Source organism: Takifugu flavidus, chromosome 2 (assembly GCF_003711565.1).
Source record: "Takifugu flavidus isolate HTHZ2018 chromosome 2, ASM371156v2, whole genome shotgun sequence".
Lineage (NCBI taxonomy): Eukaryota > Metazoa > Chordata > Actinopteri > Tetraodontiformes > Tetraodontidae > Takifugu > Takifugu flavidus.
In genome coordinates this window covers 5,770,762-5,792,958 of record NC_079521.1, presented here as the reverse complement: position 1 = coordinate 5,792,958, position 22,197 = coordinate 5,770,762, and the positions used below count along the sequence as shown (strand labels likewise).

The following is a 22,197-nucleotide window of genomic DNA, read 5'->3' as shown; positions in this document are numbered from 1 at the left end:
CGGGGAGTATCAGTGGTACTAGGAAACCAAGAGGGTTGTCAGTAGAATTTACGACAGAATTCCTCTTCTCGTCTTGGGTTTGTCCTGTGACTTGATTCGGTAAGTAAACGTACCATATTCCATACACCATTGCACTCCAAGAGCTCACTCTGTGGGCAAGGCATCCTGTGCAAGATCCAGGTCTTTCAGCTCAGTAGCTCGGAGTTCTGCAGGAATGGATGACAAGACTCTCCTGCTGTTACTGACCCACTTTGTGAGGCTAAACCCTCCCTCAGCACACAGGTCTCGGAGGCTCTTTACCAGGGCAACTGCTTCTTCCTCTGTAGCCACAGATTTCAAACAGTCATCTACATAAAAATTACGTAGAACCGTTTCCACGGCTTCTGGGGATGCAGTGCCTCTTCTATCTTCTGCCGTTCTGCATAGCACATAAGAAGCAACACTAGGGGATGAAGTTGCTCCAAAAAGATGTATGACCATCCTATACTACTTTACAGGTGCACTAAGGTCACCATCCGGCCACCACAAAAATCGCAACAGGTCTGCGTCTGTCCCCGGAACTCTGACCTGATAAAACATGGACTCAATGTCCACCATCATCGCTATCGGTTCTTCCCGAAACCTCATTAAGGCACCAATGAGTGCGTTGGTGAGATCAGGTCCCTGCAGCAACTGACCACTGACCACATCCTGAAAAGTGGCATTGCAATCAAAGACCACACGTATTTTCTTTTTCTTCGGGTGGTATACCCCGTGGTGTGGGACATACCAAACCCTGTTGTCATCACGGGAAAGCTGATCTTGAGGAACTTCCATGGCGTAACCTTTTTCCAGTATATTATCCATAAAGCTTCTGTAGTCCTTGAGAAACTTTGTTCTTCATTAGCTTTCTCTTCAGACCAGCAGCTCACTGTTCGGCCACACAGCGGTTATTGGCCATTTTCACACCCTTGTCTCTCAGTGGAAGCCCCACACAATAATGTCCATCTGTAAACTTGGTTGTCTTTTGCACTGACTGCATAAACAATTTGTCCTCCTGAGACATTTCCTCTTTATCGTCATATAGATGCTCCGGAAAATCTTTGTTATACTGCTGTATTAGTAACAGTTCCACCTCAACTGCAACTCTTAACACTGTAATGAGCTGTTTTACCTCTGAAAAGTGTATTTTCATTCTTCACTGGTCCACACACCATCCAGCCAAGAACCGTCTTTACCGCATTGGGCCCTTCCTCCTGACTATTAATTACATGCCAGGGCTCCATTAATTTAGAGTTGTTGGCTCCAATGAGAAGGCCTACATTAGCATTGATATGCGGTAAATTAACGTCACTCAGGTAAGACCACTTCTGTAGATGTTGCTGACGGGGAATATTTTCTCTCTGGACAGGGATGTTACTGTGCGTGAAAACTTTGAAAACTTTTACTATAGGTAACAAGCATTCTGTTTCTCCGGCCCCAGTGTATCCACACACCTCTTGCTTGGCAGAACTTGGAGCTACAGACATCTCTTCAGTCTGAGTATTACCTTGATTGGTCACAGATGTGGTGTTCTTAGTCTCCTCATTCTGATGAAGAATGCCTCGGTGTCTCCGTGACCACGGTTTGCATGTTATTTTCTTCTTACAGTTCTGGCTAATATGCCCCTGTCTTAAACACCCGAAACACAGTCCCTTTGTTTTCAATACATCAAGACGTTCCTTCTTTGGTATATCTTTGATCTTGCTACAAGATTCCAATGTGTGATTCCCTTGACAAAATAAACATGGTGTTTCAAAAGCATTTCCTGTTTTGGGTGGGTTTTTTTGTTTCAGTGTTGTAGCTGCACTCTTCTTTTCTGTTGTCATATTAGTTGCAAAGCTACTTCCTTTTGATACACTCTTGACCACTTTCTCATTTTTTTTTTCCTTTTCTTGCTGTAGATGGGTTTTTGCCCTGTAGGTCACCAAAAAGTGGATCGGTTACTACTTTAGACTGCCGATCAATGAAAACAAGGTCAGCAAACCTTGCTCTGAGTCCTCTTCTTTCCTCAATTTTAAAGGCTTCATTGCGCCAACCTTCTCATCTTATAAGGAAGCTTGGACACCACCATCCTCATATTTGTAGGATTATCCATTTCCTCCATCAGTTCCACTGCTTGCATCATATTAGGACAGCCAGTCAGGATTAAAGCATAGGCTTTAAGTGCTTTTCCGTCTTCAGCCTTGATTGGCGGCCATTTTAAAGCTTTTTCAATATAAGCGCTTACAATCACCAACTCATCTCCATAATATTCCTGTAACAGTTGCTTTGCTTGTTTGAATCCTCGGTGCGATGGCATGTGCTCGCAGCTTCGTACAAGTTCTTGTGGTTCTCCTGCAGTGTATTGTTGCAAGTAGTACAACTTGTCTTGTTCACTGTCCGTTTTTTGTTCAATAGCTTGTTCGAAAGCTCTTACGAAAGATCTGTAGGTTAGTGGATCGCCTTTGAACACTACAACCTCTTTTTCCAGAAACTGAGCATTCCGCTGCTGCTTAACTAGCATCTCAGTAATCTTATTTTGGTTTTCCATTAATTGCAGAAGGCCATCCATATTTCCATCATGCCGTTGCCTGGCAACGTTTCCTGTCGCGTCCTGATATCCTGCATCTTGCATTGTAAACATTGTCTTCTGGTCTCCAAAGGCTGCATGTATGATGGGTTTCTTCTTAAAGTAGGCATGTTCTTGGAGAGATGGCTTGTTCTTTCTTCCTTCTTTATTCGTGCGCCACCTGCTGGCTGAGAGCAGGCATAGCTGTTCATGCCATCCTCTGATTTCTCATACTGTTTTCGTATTCTGGCTTGGGCTCTTTTTTCTGCGAAAGCTGCATCTAGTTCCAATCTCTCTTTTGCAGCTTTAATACGTGCTTCCTCCATTTCCAGCTCATGTTTCTTTTGCAAAACTACAACACATTCCACTAAACCACAGAGCTTGGCTTCTTCAAGAGCACAAACTGAATGAGTAGACATAACAGTTGAACGTACAGCACGCGAACCATTCTTGTTTATAGGCTGGTTGGAATTTATCCCCACTTGTGATACACTATCTTCAGGCCCAATCTCTTCCTCTACTTCGTCTTCTTGGTCTGTGGGGCGTAAGCTTGAAATCTCCTGCTCCATCCATTTTTCAGTTTCTTAAGTAAACTTGCTGATTACTATCATTTTAGGCTCAAACCAGTTGTCGCGGATTTTTTAGCCGTTTGGAGAAGAAAAACTATTAATCTAAGTTACTGCGTAGGAGATGGTTTTAATCCAGTCAGTCAGGATACACACACAGAAGCATGCGGAGAGATCTCTACTCAATGTATACAGTTCTGATCTTATATAGTTGAAGGCCCGCCTCTGAGGTGCAGACGTCTTCACAGCATGTGTTTGCTGCATGCACAGGACACAGGACGCCAACACAGTAGGTGTGCACTGTATGCACCTCAGGAGTTTGGTGCTTTCACAGCGGGTGTTCCGGCTGGCGCAAGAAGTTGAATGACTGAGGATGCCCCCCCTCAGTCGTTTGACGCTGGTCTTCCTTCAACCTTTGTTTCCTTGTAAATTATGAGGAACCAAATGGACTCCATCTGTTCTCCCAGTCTCCACCACACCCTTCCTAAATTTCCATTTCAACCCTTCCTTTTGCTCTCAATTTACATTTCACAATAAAATACCATTTCAATTTCCTCCTTTTGTATACAATTTACAGTTCACAATCAAATTCCATTTCACAGTTCTTAATATCAGCCTCCTCCTCATCTTCAGACAAAACGATATGTTTGGCGTAAAAGCAACACAGCTCATCACCCTGAACACACCATCCCCACTGTCAAACATGGTGGTGGCAGCATCATGGTTTGGGCCTGCTTTTCTTCAGCAGGGACAGGGAAGATGGTTAAAATTGATGGGAAGATGGATGGAGCCAAATACAGGACCATTCTGGAAGAAAACCTGTTGGAGTCTGCACAAGACCTGAGACTGGGACGGAGATTTATCTTCCAACAGGACAATGATCCAAAACATAAAGCCAAATCTACAATGGAATGGTTCACAAATAAACGTATTCAGGTGTTAGAATGGCCAAGTCAAAGTCCAGACCTGAATCCAATCGAGAATCTGTGGAAAGAGCTGAAGACTGCTGTTCACAAACGCTCTCCATCCAACCTCACTGAGCTCGAGCTGTTTTGCAAGGAAGAATGGGCAAGAATTTCAGTCTCTCGATGTGCAAAACTGATAGAAACATACCCCAAGCGACTTGCAGCTGTAACTGGAGCAAAAGGTGGCGCTACAAAGTATTAACGCAAGGGGGCCGAATAATATTGCACGCCCCACTTTTCAGTTTTTTATTTGTTAAAAAAGTTTAAATTATTCAATAAATTTCGTTCCACTTCACGATTGTGTCCCACTTGTTGTTGTTTCTTGACAAAAAATTAAAATTTGATATCTTTATGTTTGAAGCCTGAAATGTGGCGAAAGGTTGCAAGGTTCAAGGGGGCCGAATACTTTTGCAAGGCACTGTATCTCTTTAAAGTCCAGCACAATGGAGTTGAACTTTTTGGTGCTATTTCTGTATTTAAAACATACATAAGGCGCACCGTATTATTAGGCGCATTCTGAAACGTACAGTAAAAAATGACAACAGAAGTAAAACAGTGAGTTTTGACACATTCATTGAACAAAATATTCATTCTTCCGCCACAAAACCATCAAAGTTTTCATCTTCTGTATCTGAATTAAACAGCTGCACTATTTCAATGTCCAACATCCCGAATTCCTCTTCTTAATCATCTGAATCAGACTCACCGACCGGTTCCGGTTCAGCGTTGATGCCGGGTTTTGTGAAAGCTCTTACAATACATGAAGATGGTATCATAGCACATGTGTCTACAATCCACCCGCATATGGTGGAATAACCTGCTAACATAACGCTGCCTCATAGTCTTTGTGAAGGAGTGTTCTCCTTCCACCATCCAGCGCTCTGTCCGTTTCCGTGGCAGCTGAGAACCATGGTGAACGACAGTTCTTCCTCTTCCTGACCTGGCACTGCACATGCTCTCTTAAGTCAATTTCAGGGAGCGTCATCCAAAACTTTACATCAACAATCATTTTTAAATTATGAATTACACAATAACATGTACCATGCATCAAACAAATACAAATTGCAAGCATAAATTGCACATCATTTTTACACACATCAATTCTGCTCTATGGCTCTTACAGTGGGGGTCAGGGAAATCAGTGCTGGTGGTGCATTGGTTGGAGAATAAACTAGATTTGAACTGTGGAACCAAAAGTGCACTGAGGTTTTGTTACTAAGATCTCTTTTGCCATCATTTAATTTGGTTTTAATTTCAGTAATTCCTGTAAAGGATAGAAGGAAGCTGTCCAAGTAGAGATTAATAGGTCTGATAAATGTACATGTCACACAAAGATTCCAGCTCACTCACAGAGTTCATAGCGCGGATCAGCTAGAGGAAAACTATTGATCTTTTCCATACATTTACATACTTAAATTGGTTTAATTTAACCATTTCAACCGAGATGAAAAAAAGTTATAAAACTGTGCTATTTTCCAATGGTGAGTTTTAAAGACTATTAAATGAGCCGCAACCTATAAATTTACATCTGAAGTAGGAGGTAGTCGGAGGAATGAAAGCTGTAAAACAGCCCGAAACCAGGGCTCACAGGTACGAGTTCAGGTTTATCCTCACTAAAAGGTTGATGAGTGTGTCTGATCTCAGACATGTTCAGTCTGAACATCTCACGAAACTAAAAACCTCCCGATGACCGCCTGCAGTTCAACGGAAGAGCCAAATCCTGATTGGCTTCGCCCCTCGAAAATCCCAGTGACATTGAGCCACCTCTGTTTCTGGGCTGCTCTAATAACACCAGTCTTACCTGGACCTTATTAAGTGAACTCGGGTCTTCGCAGCAAATAAAAGCCAACCTCCACATCTTCATCCCGATGACTCCGCCTCTGTTATAGATGTGATTATTGTTGTTCATTGCTCTCCTGGCAGCCCAGACAAAATGAGCCTATAACACACACACCCACACCCACAGACACACACCCACACACATATTTTATATATATATATATATACATATACTCACACACATAATGTATGAGTTTAAGACTTGATTTAATGAAGGACTGGCTCTATTTGTGGAAATCTGCTTAACACATTCATCCAAACTCTGTGCACATACAGGCCAAGTTCTGTTAGTGCAGCGACCCCCGCCTACCTCCAGTCCCCATGCAGAAGTACTGTGTGGTACCCTGACCTGCTCTATGCAGAAATTTTACCAGTCAGGCTGATGCGGGTGTCTCATTTCTTGCTGCTCTTTGACCATGGTACGAGGGGTTGGTTGGATAACAAATCCAGGCTTCTCATCAGGACAGCATTACAAAATCTGCTCTATGTTTCCACAAACATCGTCTTCTGGTCTCCAAAGGCTGCATAGGACCAATTGCAAGAATCTGCAGTTTGACACCCTATAAATGCGCTCATTTTTTCCTTAATGAGTGTCAACAATTTTTTTGTTGAAACACAGGCTCACTTGAACTCAATAAGCATTATCGGCATCACATATACTGCATAATCAGAACTTACTGACCGTCAGTCCCATTTGAAAACTGGAGACGTTGAACAGACTCCAGAAAATAAACGAAAATACCAGCTGAGCAGAACTGCGAGTGGTTTTTATCATCGTGACCTGGCATTTATAAGACAACCTTTAGAAAAATTGAATTCACCTATTTTCACGCTCTTTCTTTTAATTATGACCTTCAATGTCTTTATCAACATGGTGGTGCTACAAGTTTTATTTGAAATTTAGAAGTTAATTCATACAAGTTACCAGAGTTGCAAAGAAATACAGATTCCATTAGGATAGAATCACGTAATTATGTCTCTATTGTGTTTATTGTCTCTTCAGCTTTACTGTCCAAAGCAAGAGGAACTACTGAACACACACACACACATCTTTGAACTTCTATCTTTGTGAGAACTTTCATGAAGATCATGTGTTGACCAACCCCAACAAATAAATGGCTAACCTAACACATGCCCGGTTAATTAATCTGACATGACAACAGATCCCATCTCACAGCTTCCAAACTTGGATTGATTGCAGAGCTTCTCTGTTTAAGAAGACAGCGTAAGCGTGCACCTGAGCGAGCCACGCGGCAGCTTGCTGTGGTCCATACACATTTCTTTCTTTCCTCCGGTCCATCACCCTTCCTTTGCCTTCACAAGCCATTCCCAGTCTCATTTGTACTTCATTCCTTCTGCTGTGGGTGTGCGATCACGGCAACATTGTTCAACGTCTAAACGAATAATCTCCAAAGCCTGACACAGATTTCCAGCGCACACGTGAAACTGTCATGCAGCAGTGGCCAAAATATAGTCAGATTAATGTGAATATAATAACCCATTGTATGAAATAACAAGCTATAATAACACATTACAGCTCATTGTTTGTCCTGACAGCAGACAGGAGGCTTTTGTCAGTCATACCTGGTGTATCCAAACAAGAAGAGAAGAGTTTAAGCATCTGGCAGAGGATTCTTCTGGACATTTAGATGTCTCCATTAAACCCTTTATGGAAATCTACAGCTGCTCACAGCACATTTGATATTTATTTGTCCATAGAGACAATTGTTTTAACATCTGTACATTTAAAAAAAAAAAAAGTAAACTCAACAACTAACATCTGTCAAAGTACTGTATGTTTTAATGAAGTGATAAAAATATTCTTATAAATGTATTTTAGCTGTCTTTGAAGATGTAACAAACTTATTTATCTATAGAATACTGATTAACTTCTCCTGTTGAAGCTCATTAGGATAATTTCTGGGAAAGTTCCCTGCAGAGCTGAGATTCTCTCCTAAACCAGTGAGGCCTTCAGGAACAGACACATGAAAAGGGACAGAAGACACAGCAGAGTTTAGTTCTTTAAAGATATGTAAAAGGAATGTAAAGGAAGTGAACCAAGGTTTTGTCTATCGCAGCCAGCGTGTGTCCCTGCAAACATTTAGAGATCATCACTCAGACATTCACTGATGAGTTCTACAAACTGGAACCAAACTCATCAAACAGGGTCCAACAGAAGAGATGAGAAGAAACTAGGAAAAGGAAATGAAATGCTTCTTTTTGCAAGAGAAGCCAGCATATTTTAAAGTTTAGAGACCAGAAATCCCAGCGCTTTCTGACAGTCGCTTCATTGATGAGAGTTAGAAGACTGAAGATAAAGAATAAATAACAATAAACAATTTTTCATCTCAACAAGTTTTTACCTCATTAAATATCTGCTATCTGTGACAGCTCTGCACAATGATTTATTTCCAAAGGCAGTAATTAGCATTGAGTATTAAACAGGCAGACTCAAAGGTAAATTTAGCTTTATTTTAACGAGAACATTTAATTTAATTCTGAAATTGATAAGACTTATTATTGACTTCACTGGGTAAAAACTTCATCTCAACATACAGCTCATTGTTGCAACTGATATCTGACACAAGCTGCTTCTTGAACCTTAAATGGTCTTCAAAAGTGATGGAACATGTAAAATTAATCCCAACCTTTAGCTTTATATTGGATCTATCTGAATGTTACTGATAGAGCATGTCTGTGGGTTTGGGTGGTGGATCAACGGCCGGGAGTCCAGGCAGACACTGGGAGCTGCTCTCATAGCCCACCGCTACTATGACATAAAGGAGGTCAGCACACACAGAAGGACAGAGCTGAGCAGGGCAACACAGAAGAACGCCTTCAAATGAGCTCAGACGCCACCAAGAGAGTCAAAGGCCGAAAATCAATAGAGAAAATACAGGAGAAAAAAAGACAACTGAGTTAAGGCTGACCCTGCGATGTAAAAAGAGAGTGCTGGATGACTCTGTGAGCACTATGAAAGAAAGATCTGCAAAGGCTAAAGCAGAGCCCTGATCCCCCGAACATGTTCTGAATACGACGGTCAGGATTAATGGAAAGGACGACTCTCTCAAATGCCAACACTGCTTTGCTTTGATGCCGCCTGAGTCAGTTGAAAGGACTTCCAGTTAAACTCCAGTGTGATGAAAACATTTGTAAAATGGAAAAGAAGTCCAATTTACAGCTTTTACTGAAATTGACAGATGGTGTTTAAGTACTGAGAACTGGCGAGAGGGCGCCAATGAACAATCACTAATTAAAAATCACAACTGGCCCTTTTATTATTAGTGCTTTTAATCACTCAAATTTTATGTTTTTGCTTAGTTTTCACATCCTGGGGGGGGGGGGGGGGGGGGGGGGCAGAAAGAAACAGATTGGACATAAAACCAGAAGGAGAGTTGAACACAACTGTATCTAGACATTAAGTTGTCCTTTTTTTACTGTTTAGGTAGCTGATAGAGTGATACCATGGTTTTGAACTCATCATTGTTTTTATGCTCATGCATCGGTTCACTACTCCTTGTGTCCACATAAACATTAGCATCTGCTTCTCTAAAGCAGGGCTACACCAGTCCTAAAATGTCCTTAGTCCAGCAGGAGGCTGGGGTCTTGGGTGAAAGCAGTTAACACAGAAGACCATGCTATTGACCCCTGAGCCAGGCCACTCCAGAAAAGAAAAAGAGTTTCATGCCAGGATGATAGAATTAAGAATTCCTGGTAACACAAATAAAAGGTATCAGCTTAACATAAGAGTCTAGGCCCAACAAGGTAGTGTGTTTGTTGTGCTGTAAATGCTAATGCAGCAGAGTGTATCTACACTGCTTCCTGAAGCCTGCCAGCTCCTCTCAGCCAGCCCCACTGGGTTATCAAAGCAGACACTTGGCAACCTCCTTCCTGAAGCAAAGCATCTGCCCATTCAGAGGCGATGGGGCTCACGTCAGCCTCTATCATTCTGATGCTCCAAATGACCTTGGCATCAGCATATATGGCAATAACTGATGCATGACTTTTCAAGCACAAGAGCTAGAAAATATAACAGCAAATCAATTTGTGCTTGAACACAGGTGGGTTGGACAGGCATTACTGAAGCAGAGTCACCTTCACAGCGAGCAGAGGTGGCCATTACTCCTTAAAGAGGCACATTATGGATATTGTCTTCTGCTTGCTTGCTCTGCAAGTTTTGAAATTGGGCTTCAAACAGATGAATTTAGGAATATGAAGATGCTGCAGAGATGCTGTGAAATGTGGGCTGTCTGTCCTTCTCATTGCCTTCAAAGACAGTCAAATGAAAATCTGGGAGTTAATAAGTGCTATATGAGTGAAAGAACAACAGCTCTTATATAGATATAACATATTTAGCCATGTTTCATTGCTATACCAGGGGTTTGTTAGCCTTGGTAAGCTATTGTTTTTGGAGGCTGGAGACCGATGAAGGAGGGACCTGATGTATGTGCTGTTGTTACACTCCTATAGATGACACTTGTATCTCAGAAACCCCTGATCTCAACCTATCTGCTTAGAGCCAACAAGGAGGCATCAAGTTTAGCCTCACTCTCCATGGCTTTAACCCAGACCTGTTGTTCTTGGGATCTTTCTGTGTATAATTCAGTGGATATATTTTATATATTGTCAATAATGTATTGGTTTGAACCTCCAGAGGTCTTGCATTCACATGTTTGTGAAAAGTCCAGGAAGCATCTTCACAGTTGTGGAGCTGGTTCAGCAGTGCCCATTAATGTGGAATGTTTGTATACATTTTAGATTAAAAGCCTGAAGTTTACATGAAATATTAAATGTATAGACTGGAGGCTGCACTGACACATCAGATTAATAGTGCATTAATGCAATCCCCGCAGCACATAGAAGAACCAGAGAGCTTTAATGAAAGACCAGGATTGAGTTTAGGCCAAATATGTATTACAGAATTACGCCAATAGCTAATGTCCAATCAATAATTTCAAGTGCGATAACCAATTTATCACTGAGCTCGAAGGGGTGAAAACTCCAACTCAGAATGTTCCAACTAACATCAGAAAAGTGGAAAAAGGCAAACTCTGTGCTAAAAATTAAATATAAACAAGTCATTATGTTCCCTGGCAACCAGCAACCTGCCACTTTGAATCTGACATCGCACCCAACAATTTCACTACACTTTATGCTGAATGAAGGAACACAATTTGTTTCTTATTTATTTGACAAATGATGCACAGGGAATTTATGGAGCATTTATTGGAGTTTCGAGAGTGAAGACAAAAGAGCTGCTTCAAAAGGCAGGAGCTCTGCTTCCTGGAGTGGGAGGCGAGAGCAAAGTTTCAACTTTGAAAGGGTTTGTTTTTTGTTTTTTTACATAAATTTCACTTACTGGGAGGAGAGTCGCTCATGCAGGTATTTATATTTTATATTTATATTTTCATTACAGGTGTTGGGATCACTCCACTACTTGGAACCTTGGAGGAAGTGTCCTTGAGCAAGACCCTGTAGAGATGTGTTTAAATGTGTGTCATTGTTTAAGGTGTTGACTGGAAATGTCCCCATGAATACCAGTCCAATTAGCCTGATACCAGCAGGAATGTGTGTATTTTTGTTTTAAAAGGAAGTTTAAGACAACCCTCAAACTTGTGACGTGTGTGAACTGTCCAGAAAATGTGAGAAATTACCTTTGCTAAATGTTTCCATTTTTCTTCCTTGCAACCAATCAAAGATGTGACATCTTTTTAAGAGATCCCCGATGTCCTGGTCCCAGATCTGTGCTAAACCAGCAATCTGTTTTAAATGAACGGCTCATGTTCTTCTGGCACATTTGGTACTATTTTAATGACCGAGAAACCACAGAGCAATATTGTACAGAATTATTATACCTTTAAATGACCTGTGAGAACTGATTCCAGTACATAGGATTTCCATTAATCATTTTCACCAGTGTGCAGCTTAAATTAAAGATGGACTCTCACACTCACACTACCGGCAAACCAACCCCAGGGAAAGCACTTTCCGATTACAGCAGGTGGCAGTTCTTAGACCTCAGACATGCTGCCGCAGTTTGAACCATGTAACGAAGACACCCGGATCCATTGGCTGTATTCATTACAGCCATTGGATAATAATGGTGGAAATGATGATGAAGCAGCTGAAGAGAGATTGTGTGCACCCTTCAGACTGTCTCTAGCCAATGATTCTAAATTACAGCACAAACACAACATGAACAGGCTCAATGCAGCTAAAGAAGCCCAAGAAAAAATTCAAATCTGTTAATGGTCAGGTAAAGATGGGCACTACGGCCCGCTTGGTAGTAATTTCAGGTACTTCTGTGATTATCACTGTCGATGGTCTTCTCAGTGGTGTGAAGTGATGGTTGCTGCTGTCTCCGAGTGTCGGCTAACAGCTACAGTTACAATCTTTATCATTGACTCCTGAGTTCTTCTCTTGGGTTCTGATTCTGCTTTCAGCAGGTGGGAGGCTTTTGTTTGTTTGTTGGTTGGTTGGTTGTATGGTTGTTGGTTTGTTATTGGGTTGTTTCTAATAATTGGTGAAAGTTAATTTTTCAGCTGCTGCTCTGTTCACCTGCATAGTTTACAGCAACCATGGATGAAGAGGACCTCTGCTATTAGTTTTTATTGCTTGAAATTAGACTGCTCCTCACTGGAAAAAGCAGTAATCATTCATCCTCACTCTTATTATTCTTTGCACGTCTTTTAAAATAATACCTGTGTTGATGTTTATTTTATTTAAATGTTTGTTAGAGAGCTAAATAATGAACCAAGAGGTCTGTAGATCAGAGCTGAGATGCCTGAAAGAAATTAATTGGTTCTTATGAAACCACAATGAGATGATTAATGAATCAGTCCAGGCCGACATGCCTTCAAGTGCCGGTTAGCTTTATGATTCAGCTTAATGATTTAGGTTTTGATAATGGAAGAAATACCTTCTAAACCAGGGGCTGGACTTAAATGAATTAATTTCCTGTTTACCTGTATGATGTGACCTGCTGCACACCTGATACTTTCATGGTCTTCCAGGGAGGTTTGGAAGGTAACTATATTCATCAACACAGCACTGTTCTTTTATCTGAATCACATCGACGGGACAGCAGACATTAGAGTCCTCTTTGGTTCCAGCAGCTTGTTTTAAACAAACTGTTCTTCTAGCCATGTTTGATGTAGCAGATTTATTTGGTTTCCTGCTCCTTTGTTACAATATGAGCTTTAAAATTTTTTCCAAGTGACACAACAAATGGCTTCCATAATCGCTGCTTTAGTCTGGGTGTTAAGGATTGCTGGGACCAGAGCTCATGATAATGAATTCAACAGAGGTCTCAGTGAGGGCCCGAGTTATCGTATCACTGTTTTGTTGATTGGTCTGATTGGTCCACATACACTTCCGCTGCTGACCTATGGGAGCAGCAGGCAGCATGTTTAGCAGCACATTTTGTTTTCATATTATAGTAGAATTTCACAATTCTACTATAATATGAATTTCACAATTAATAGTTGTGTTCCAACTATAGGGGAATCACACTCCTCAGCCTCCCTGGTAAGGTCTATTCAGGGGTACTGGAGAGGAGGGGCCGCTGGATAGTCGAACCTCGGATTCAAGAGTAGCAATGTGGTTTTCATCCTGGGCGTGGAACAGTGGACCAGCTCTACACCCTCAGCAGGGTCCTTGAGGGTTCATGGGAGTTTGCCCAACCAGTCCACATGTGTTTTGTGGACTTGGAGAAGGCATTCAACCTTGTCCTTCAGGAAGTCCTGTGGGGGGTCCTCCGAGAGTATGGGGTGTCGGGCCCGCTGATATGGGCCGTCCGCTCCCTGTATGATCGGTGTCAGAGTTTGGTCCGCATTGCTGGCAGTAAGTCGAACTCGTTTCCGGTGAGGGTTGGTCTCCGCCAGGGCTGCCCTTTGTCACAGATTCTGTTCATAATTTTTATGGACAGAATTTCTAGGTGCAGTCATGGTGTTGAGGGGGTCCGGTTTGGTGACCTCAGGATCGGGTCTCTGCTTTTTGCAGATGATGTGGTCCTGTTGGCGTCATCGGCCCGTGACCTCTAACTATCACTGGATCGGTTTTCCACCGCATGTGAAGTGGCTGGGATGAAAATCAGCACCTCCAAATCCGAGGCTCAACTGGAAAAAGGTGAAGTGCCTTCTCCGGGTCAAGGAGGAGATCCTGCCCCAAGTGGAGGAGTTTAAGTACCTCGGAGTCTTGTTCACGAGTGAGAGAAGAATGGAGCAGGAGATCGACAGGTGGATCCGTAGTGGTGAAGAGAGAGCTGAGCCGAAAGGCAAAGCTCTCAATTTACTGGTCGATCTTCGTTCCTACCCTCACCTATGGTCATGAACTTTGGGTAATGACCGAAAGAACAAGATCACGGGTACAAGCGGCCGAAATGAGCTTCCTCCGTAGGGTGGCTGGGCTCTCCCTTAGAGATATGGTGAGAAGCTCTGCCATCCGGGAGGAGCTCAGAGTAGAGCCGCTGCTCCTCCGCGTTGAGAGGAGCCAGACGAGGTGGCTTGGGCATCTAGTTAGGATGCCCCCTGGACGCCTCCCTGGTGAGGTATTCAGGGCATGTCCCTCCGGTAGGAGACCCCCGGGAAGACCCAGGACACGTTGGAGAGACTATGTCTCTCAACTGGTCTGGGAATGCCTGGGGATCCCTCCGGATGACCTGGAAGAAGTAGCTGGGGAGAGGGAAGTCTGGGCTTCTCTTCTTAGGCTGCTGCCCCGCGACCCGACCCCGGATAAGCAGTAGAGGATGGATGGATGGATGGATGGATGGATAGTAGAATTTCAAAGATATGGAATCAGTCAACCATGATGACCCCAGAGGTCATGACTAGAAGTTCTGTTATAATCTATATTTATATTTTTATTAACTAAATTAGATGACAACATGATAACCATAGGGCTGCTAACAGCTGCCCGCTGATCTGCATCAATAGCAGCAGTTCACAGGAATATTGCTGTGGAGGATGAAGTGGATCTGTGACGGGTATGGTATGGACCCAAGTGCAGTACACAACAGGCAAAGAACTGATGATCAGTTAACAGGTTTATTAACTGCAATCTGGCAAACAACGGACAGTTCGAGAGCGGGGCAGTGGATTTGGTCGAGGCAGGCAAAAAGTCAGTAACCGGGAGGCAGGCAGAATCAGGCAAACAATCCAGAGGGAGACTGGCTGAGCTCCTGGTCAAAACAGAAGACAGGGTTAATTTACCGGGGGTCAGGCAGAACAGGCAGGTCGTAAACAGGCAGGGTCGATTCCGGGAAGACAGGCAGGTAAACGCTGGAAAGTCATGCATAGCAGAGACAATCTGGCACCGAGTAAGTGTGAGGCTGGAGAATATATACTGGTAGGTGAACTGATTGATGAGTGAGGGCAGGTGTGTGATCAGTGACTGAGAGCAGGTGTGTGATCAGTGACTGAGAGCAGGTGTGTGATCAGAGGGTGTGGTGTGAGCAGGGGAGTGGAAAAGAACTGAGTCCATGGGCTGGAGCAGAGTGTGACAGGATCTACTCTCTTAGCTAATAACTGGGTAACAGTGGAGTTGGTCTGTGGAACCCTCTGCTTTTAGAACAATTGTTTTTCTTGTGCTTTTGACTTCAGATGAGTGAACAGAGTGAAACTACAGCTACAGAAACAGTGTGTCTGCGTGACTCCATGACTCAGCTTCTTAGAAAGCCCCAACATCTGGCTGCAATTACCATGTTTGAGGTTATTAACTCAAAGGTTCACATGCTTTTTTGGACTCTAGATTAGAAGACATATTCACCATTTACTACTAATAATTAATAAAGCATTTATAGACTGCTAATACACCGGTAGGAAATGTTCCCCTTCATCTAAAGCCTTGATCATCATTCATTACTGAAAAGCTGAAGATTTCTGTCTCATTATTATTTTAGGCAAATTAGATTTATATGATGTTAATATTGTTGACATTGAGGATGAGATCATTTTTTTGATGAGTTAATGCAGAAAAGTTTTGCATTTTCTTGCAACTCTTGATGATGGTGGTATAACTTTAGTTATAACATTACTTATAACACTAGTTTGATCCCTGAGCCTCTGTTGTTTTTCTGTCTTTATCTTTTGGTCTATTTAGAGCTACAAAATCATCATTCAGCTGTTTCATCCTAGTTCCAATCCGGCCTGTCTGTACTGACATCATCTTCAATAGTGAAGGATTAGGATTTAATCAGGATTATGGAACAGGTGACATTTTCATTTCAGGCTTTTTCTGTTGGGAAACACAATCACAGCACACATCAACCTTTTATCTGTCTTCCTGATTAAACACACACACACACACACATAAACACACACAAATGAAAATGATGTTTTGTTGTTAATCGGCTTTTCAATTTTGTGCCACAACTGGATTAAAGTGATAAAACATTTCTCTGCAGGTTCATCTGCACATGTTTCACCCCTGAACTCTGTTTCTGCAGCTTTTCATTACCTGCTTGTATTGTTACTAGTGCTATAACCATTGTGAATTACAGTGGAATTATTTTCATTTTTAAGTTGTTAAATACAAGCAAATAAAGGATAATTCATTTGTGGATATGAGAACATCTGAGATGATTGACAAGATTTTTGTCATCTCAAGATGAATTTTAAGCCTTAGAAGATCATTCTGATATTGGAAGATGTGTCAGATGAGCATCCGTCCGTCCATCCATCCATCCATCCATCCATCCATCCATCCATCCATCCATCCATCCATCCATCCAGTCGTCAGCAGGCATGAGTCAGATCCAGAAGTTACATAAGACACATAAACAGCACAATTCCGGATCATTGTCTGCACATCTGAAGTTTACCTGCTGCTTAATAGTTTTTTATTCCAGTTTGCATATTTTAATCAGGCGGTGCTACTTGTAGTCATCTGTTTCATCTGGTTTCATCAGCTCATGCTGGAGAACAACAAATGACTGTGTTTGGAACTATCGCCGATCAAACTTCAGCAACCTTTTGCTGCTTTCTTCCTTTGTGTTCTGATGAATATTGTTTTCTCTCAGACTCAGTTTGAACATGGATCCCCAGGACCACTGACTTAACCCATCTGGAGAACTTCTTGCACGGTTTATGCAGCTGTTCCAATATTTGTAATCAGAACTCTCCGGCACTAGAGGTCCATCTGCAGCATCAAACACCAAATGGCTACTTGACACCATAAGTGGGGGTTTGCTGTGAGCTGTGACAGCCACTCTATTCACAACACCACACAAGCGTCCTGAGCATCGTTTTCTGCAGGCCAAAGGCTAATTGGTTGGCTTTCATTGTGTGTGAGTGAATAACAGCATGCACGGATAATCAAAGGCTATCAAGGAGCCCTGAGCAAACCCCACTGAGCCAGCAGAGTCTTTCTTTCTTTCTTTCTTTCTTTCGGTGGTGGAAGGAGTGCGAGCGAGAGAGAGAGAGAACGAATGAGAATTTGTGAAAAAACGCGTTTCCTACTTCTGTCTTTTTCTGTGTGAGTGTGAATGTTAGTGAATATAGTTTTATTTTCTGTGCATTTTGTATACATTTATTAGTTTAACGAGTGTGTATGTGAGTGTGTGGGGCGGCCGACCGCGTGCGGCCGTCATGGCGGCGAACGCCACTTTGAACGGGTTGAGCCGGAGACACGGAGTGAAGGTGGGAGCGGGCTCCGTGCTCAGTGTGGAGGAGGTGGCTCTGGCTGTGGGCCAGGAAATCGGTCACGGCTCCGTGAAGTCCGCCGCCCGCATGAACAGGGCGGTGGTGCTGTTCGTAGAGCAGGTGGAACAGGCCAACAGGTTGGTGGAGACGGGGATCACCGTAGGGGGGCAGTTCGTCCAGGTGACTCCGCTGACGCAGCCGGCGGCACGGATTACCTTGTCCAACGTGCCGCCGTTCGTCAGCGACGAGTTCCTGGAGAGAGAACTGTCCCGACATAGGAAACTGGTGTCTCCTATTAGGAAGTTGATGTCGGGGTGTCGGTCGCCATTGTTGAGACACGTAGTGTATCATCGTAGGCAGGTCCACATGATTTTAAACAACAGGGCGGAGGAGTTTAATTATAGTTTTGTCGTCCGTGTGGACGACTTCGATTACGTTTTATTCGCTACCTCCTCTGCCCTTAAATGTTTTAACTGTGGCGAGGAGGGACATCTGGCCAGGGCTTGTCCGAGCCGCGCCGTCCCAGACGCGGTGGCGGCGGAACCCATTCCGGCAGCGAGGCGTCGGCGGTGCGGTGCGGAGGGGGACCTCGCTGCTCCGGACGGCGCGGAGATGGAGCCGAAGGCGGAGGGAAAACGGAGTGAATGTGTGCGTGTGACTGAGGTGAGTGGAGCGAGGGAGAATGTGGAGATGGTGGTGGAGGTGACTGGTGAGAGTGGTGAGGCGGGGAAGGAAATGGATCCAACTGGGGTGGCTTTTGAAGTGTTGGGCGGGCTGGGTGAGACTGGGGAGGGAATGAGTGAAATAAGTGAACTGGGTGAGGTAGGAGAGATGGGAGACATGGGTGAAACCGGTGAGCAGGGTGTAGCTGTAGGTGACGTGGGGCAGGAGACAGGGAAAATGGCTGGCGAGCTTGGTGTGGGAGGAATGAGCACAGGTGAGCAGGGTGAGGTTAGCGTTAGCACAGGTGAGCTGGGTGAGGGAGGTGCAGGTACAAGTGAGGGCAGCGGGGGGGTGCCTGAATGGCGGCCAGCTCCCGCAAAGCGGCGCAGAAAGCAGAAAAATGGAATGAACGACGGTGGTGACAGAAAAGCTGGACGGCTGGAGGATGCAGCCGCTGCCACAGATACCAGCGACCAAGAGTACATGTCCGATGCCAGTGAGCTGTCGAACACGGTGGCGGACAGCGAGAGGGATGACTTGTACCCCCCGAGCATGATCAAGAACTTTCTCACGAGGACCAAAGGCATGAGGGGCCCTGATTTGGGGAGTTACTTCCCCGACAAGCTCCTCTTCATCCAGTCAGCCGGCCATTGGATCAAACACAGAGCGGCGTCGGACCTGACTGATCCTGAGATCTTCCGGCTGAGGAAACATATGGGCAAAGCCAGGAAACAACTGAGAGAACTGTCCAACAAGAGCACCAGCTTGTAGGCCGACTGGCTGGGAAGGGATGGAGCCCCCCCGCTGGAGCCTGTGTGACAGGCCACCGTCGGTTTTTTTCCCTCTGTAGGATGGATCCTACTATGTTAGACCAGTGCCCATTTCTGTTCCGGGCGAGGGACAATGTTTTTTTGTGTGTGTTTGAATGGTGTAAAGGACACTTTTGGACCAATCGGACAGTGGACAAACTCCTTGTGGAGTAACTGTTTTTTGTTGATTCTATTTATTTTGTTGGCAGCACTGGTTTTTTTAACAGAGTGTGAATTTGTGTAAATAAAGTGGTTGTGTAAAATCTAAAAAAATCTTTCTTTCTTTCTTTCTTTTTTTTTTTTTTTCTTTCTTTCTTTCAATTGTTATGAAATCCCCCTCAGAAGAAGAGAAGAAGAAGAACCCACTGGGCCAGTATGATGGGTTCAACTGTGAAACTAAAGAGAGAGCCATTTGTAAGTGATTTGCACACACAGCCTGAGCCTGAAGGACCGTCTCTGCCTGCATCAATGTTCAACATTCCAAGAGCAGTTAATGAGACCATCATTGTTGGAATGTTAAACTTTAGACATTTTACATCCTACAGTTTGGTTCACTGTTGAATAACAAAGCTCCCCAGTTCTGAACTCAAACGCATTATTATTACTAGTTAGAGATTATTCCTCACTTCCCCAAGGCGTTCAACGTTTCAGGTGATGAAGGGCGGCAACATGTTAATCACTTTTGACTCGATCTGAGCTAGAGAAAGTGATGTGAAAATGACATAAAGGAAAAATAATATTCCAGCATGCATCTATGAAATTCTATGTCCTTCTGAGAGATGAGAGCATTGAGCCAAGAGCTGGAAAAATTGTATTCCTGCTTAAAGAGCTCCTCTGTTGAATGAAAAAGCAACAGAGAAGATGAGGTGTGGCAGCAGCTGAATGCTCCTCCATTATTAGCTGGCCCTCCTGGCCTTAAAGTGTGTACTTTAGTGTTTTTATGGTCCTGTGTGTGTTCGTTTGATAGAATGTATTTTCTGTTACTGGAAAGGACTAACACACACGCACATGCACACACACAAGCACAAACACTGTGTATGAATCACCTCATAGATGCAGCAGTGGTGTGTTTTATTCTAACATCCACACTCAGGGTTGTTTCTTCAACTCATCCACCACTTAACAAACAAGGTCTGTCAGTCAGTCTGTCTGCTCTCTCTCTCTGTCTCAAAAAATGCTGATTCGATCTCATTAGTGTTGGGGTTAGGGTTAAGGTTAACCAGGGATTTGAAACCCATCAGCAGCTGCACATCTGGCTCTATAAATTAATGTTGTTTTTTTTCTCTTTTTCTCTTAAAGTTGCTTTGTCAAATATAGATATGCTAAAGTCAACTGTGTATGTCCAGTGTGTATGACATATTCCTAATTCACCAGTATTGTACATGGAATACAGATGTGTTATTAAAACATTTAATAGAATTAATCACCTTCTTGTCATACAATGACTCCCCTCTTAGTAAATTCAGACCCGCTTCCCCTCCACTGGTGCAAGTGTGTGTTTCCACAATGTCCCCAAAGATGCACTAAATGTAATAAACACACTTGAGGACAGATTTGGACACATATACAGTACTTGTTGAATGTTTGTGTTAAAAAATGTAAATTTGAAGATCATAACTAGAAACACTTGTGGAAAAATCCCTTTTTCCTCAGCAGTCATGATGTTTTTATCGCTGATTAAAAAGATTAAGAGGTGCAGAAATGAAGAGATAAAAACAAGATGAAGTTGTGTCATAGAAACCTGCTCGTGCTCCAGGTTTAAAGAGGCTGAATGAGTTGAAAATAGAGTTTTGGCCTGTGGAAACATCTGAATATTTTTGAGCAACACCTTATAGGCGCTCTTCAGCGATGCGCTACATATTATCAACAACATCATTTTTCAGAGAGGAATCAATTTATGCCACACTTTGTGCTTCATTACACACTGTTCCATCAACAGGACTTTCATTTATTTCTGCCTGTTTATTGGAACTGCTGCTTGTTGGCCCCACAGACACATCGCTGCCAGCAGGCTTGGACCTCTAAAGTTATAAATTGATCAACGCGACCTTTTAACAGGCCTACTATGATTTTATGGAATCACATAGAATAATTTTGTTGTTATACATAGATGAAGGTGAAGCTGTTGGTTCAGCATCTGCTCCATATCTTCTCAGTTTAATATCAAAGTCCTTCTGCATCAGCTCATTCAAGTTTCTCTTTGATGTCTAATCTTCAAAATCTTCAACTCCACACCTGCCAAGAAACACACATGATAAGTATAATTGTGTCCATCCATCCATCCATCCATCCATCCATCCATCCATCCATCCATCCATCCATCCATCCAGTCGTCAGCAGGCATGAGTCAGATCCAGAAGTTACATCCACCTACAGAATATGTTTCAGGTATGGTTGCTGGTCCAAAACCCTACTGCACAAATACAGGAATGCTAAATGCACTAAACAAATAATTTTACAAACAATATTTTTTATCTTTTGCCTGATAAAATTAAGGTTATAGTTGGGGCAGAGCTTTGACTTTAAGGATCACTGATGTACAATATTCAGATTACATCTGACAGTGTTTTCATAATCCTATGAGCAAATTGCTGTTATGCAGAAAAAATGCTGATTTAACTGATTTATTTCTATAAATAGCATTAATTTACAGTCATGCTGCTGCAATATTGATGTTGTCTTTATCTTAAAAATACAGCCGTGCTCCCTGGGCCTCCTCAAGTTAAACTATCCACTGTAAGATTATTGATGTTCCAGGCCTGCTTGAATCATGTCAGAGGGCTGCAGATTTTTAGCAATACATATTTTGCACAGAGTATTTAAATTAAACACTTCATCCCCATTTCTTGCTCTTTAGAGAGTAAAACATGGCACAAAAGCAGAATATGTTGAAATATGATGCTTCTAGAAGAGTTAACACAAATGCTGAAATGTGCTTCATATTGATCCATTAGAGTTAGAGTCTTGTTGGACATCTTGGACTTAATTACTGTCTGTCTCCACTTCTGTGTCAGGAGTTTAAAATGTGCTCTGTTCTAATGTGATCACTGGATGGAGTCAATAAAGTGATGAGTGTTAACAACTGTTACACCTTACTTTACTTATTGTAATGTATGTATGTATGTATGTATGTATGTATGTATGTAT

General features: G+C 42.9%; 1 protein-coding gene and 1 long non-coding RNA gene across 3 annotated transcripts in view; one reads left to right on the top strand and one right to left on the bottom strand.

Annotated features, from left to right (window-relative positions):
- Nucleotides 1-4,656: 4,656 nt before the first annotated feature.
- The window catches only part of LOC130521584 (uncharacterized), a 52,949-nt gene continuing 35,408 nt past the window's right edge, over nt 4,657-22,197 (bottom strand). Inside the window, exon 2 of the long non-coding RNA XR_008949379.1 lies at nt 4,657-5,000. This is a non-coding gene — a long non-coding RNA (uncharacterized LOC130521584). The remainder of the gene's footprint in view (nt 5,001-22,197) is intronic.
- LOC130521560 (uncharacterized) lies at nt 17,344-19,332 on the top strand. Of its 2 annotated transcripts, none has more exons than XM_057025200.1 (2): nt 17,344-17,803; nt 18,467-19,329. In XM_057025200.1, exons 1-2 carry the CDS (start codon nt 17,525-17,527, stop codon nt 19,010-19,012), a joined length of 825 nt encoding a protein of 274 aa, XP_056881180.1. In that variant the 5' UTR covers nt 17,344-17,524; the 3' UTR covers nt 19,013-19,329. The 2 variants fall into 2 exon arrangements, with proteins under 2 accessions (XP_056881180.1, XP_056881178.1); XM_057025198.1 differs by lacking the exon at nt 17,344-17,803 and having other exon boundaries at nt 17,869-18,529; nt 18,560-19,332.

Coding starts and splice junctions, on each gene's coding strand:
- LOC130521560 (XM_057025198.1), top strand. CDS start 17,885: ATGTCGGGGTGTCGGTCGCCATTGTTGAGACACGTAGTGTATCATCGT. Junction 18,530..18,559: donor GCACAGGTGAGCAGGGTGAG/GTTAGCGTTAGC, acceptor GAGCTGGGTGAG/GGAGGTGCAGGTACAAGTGA.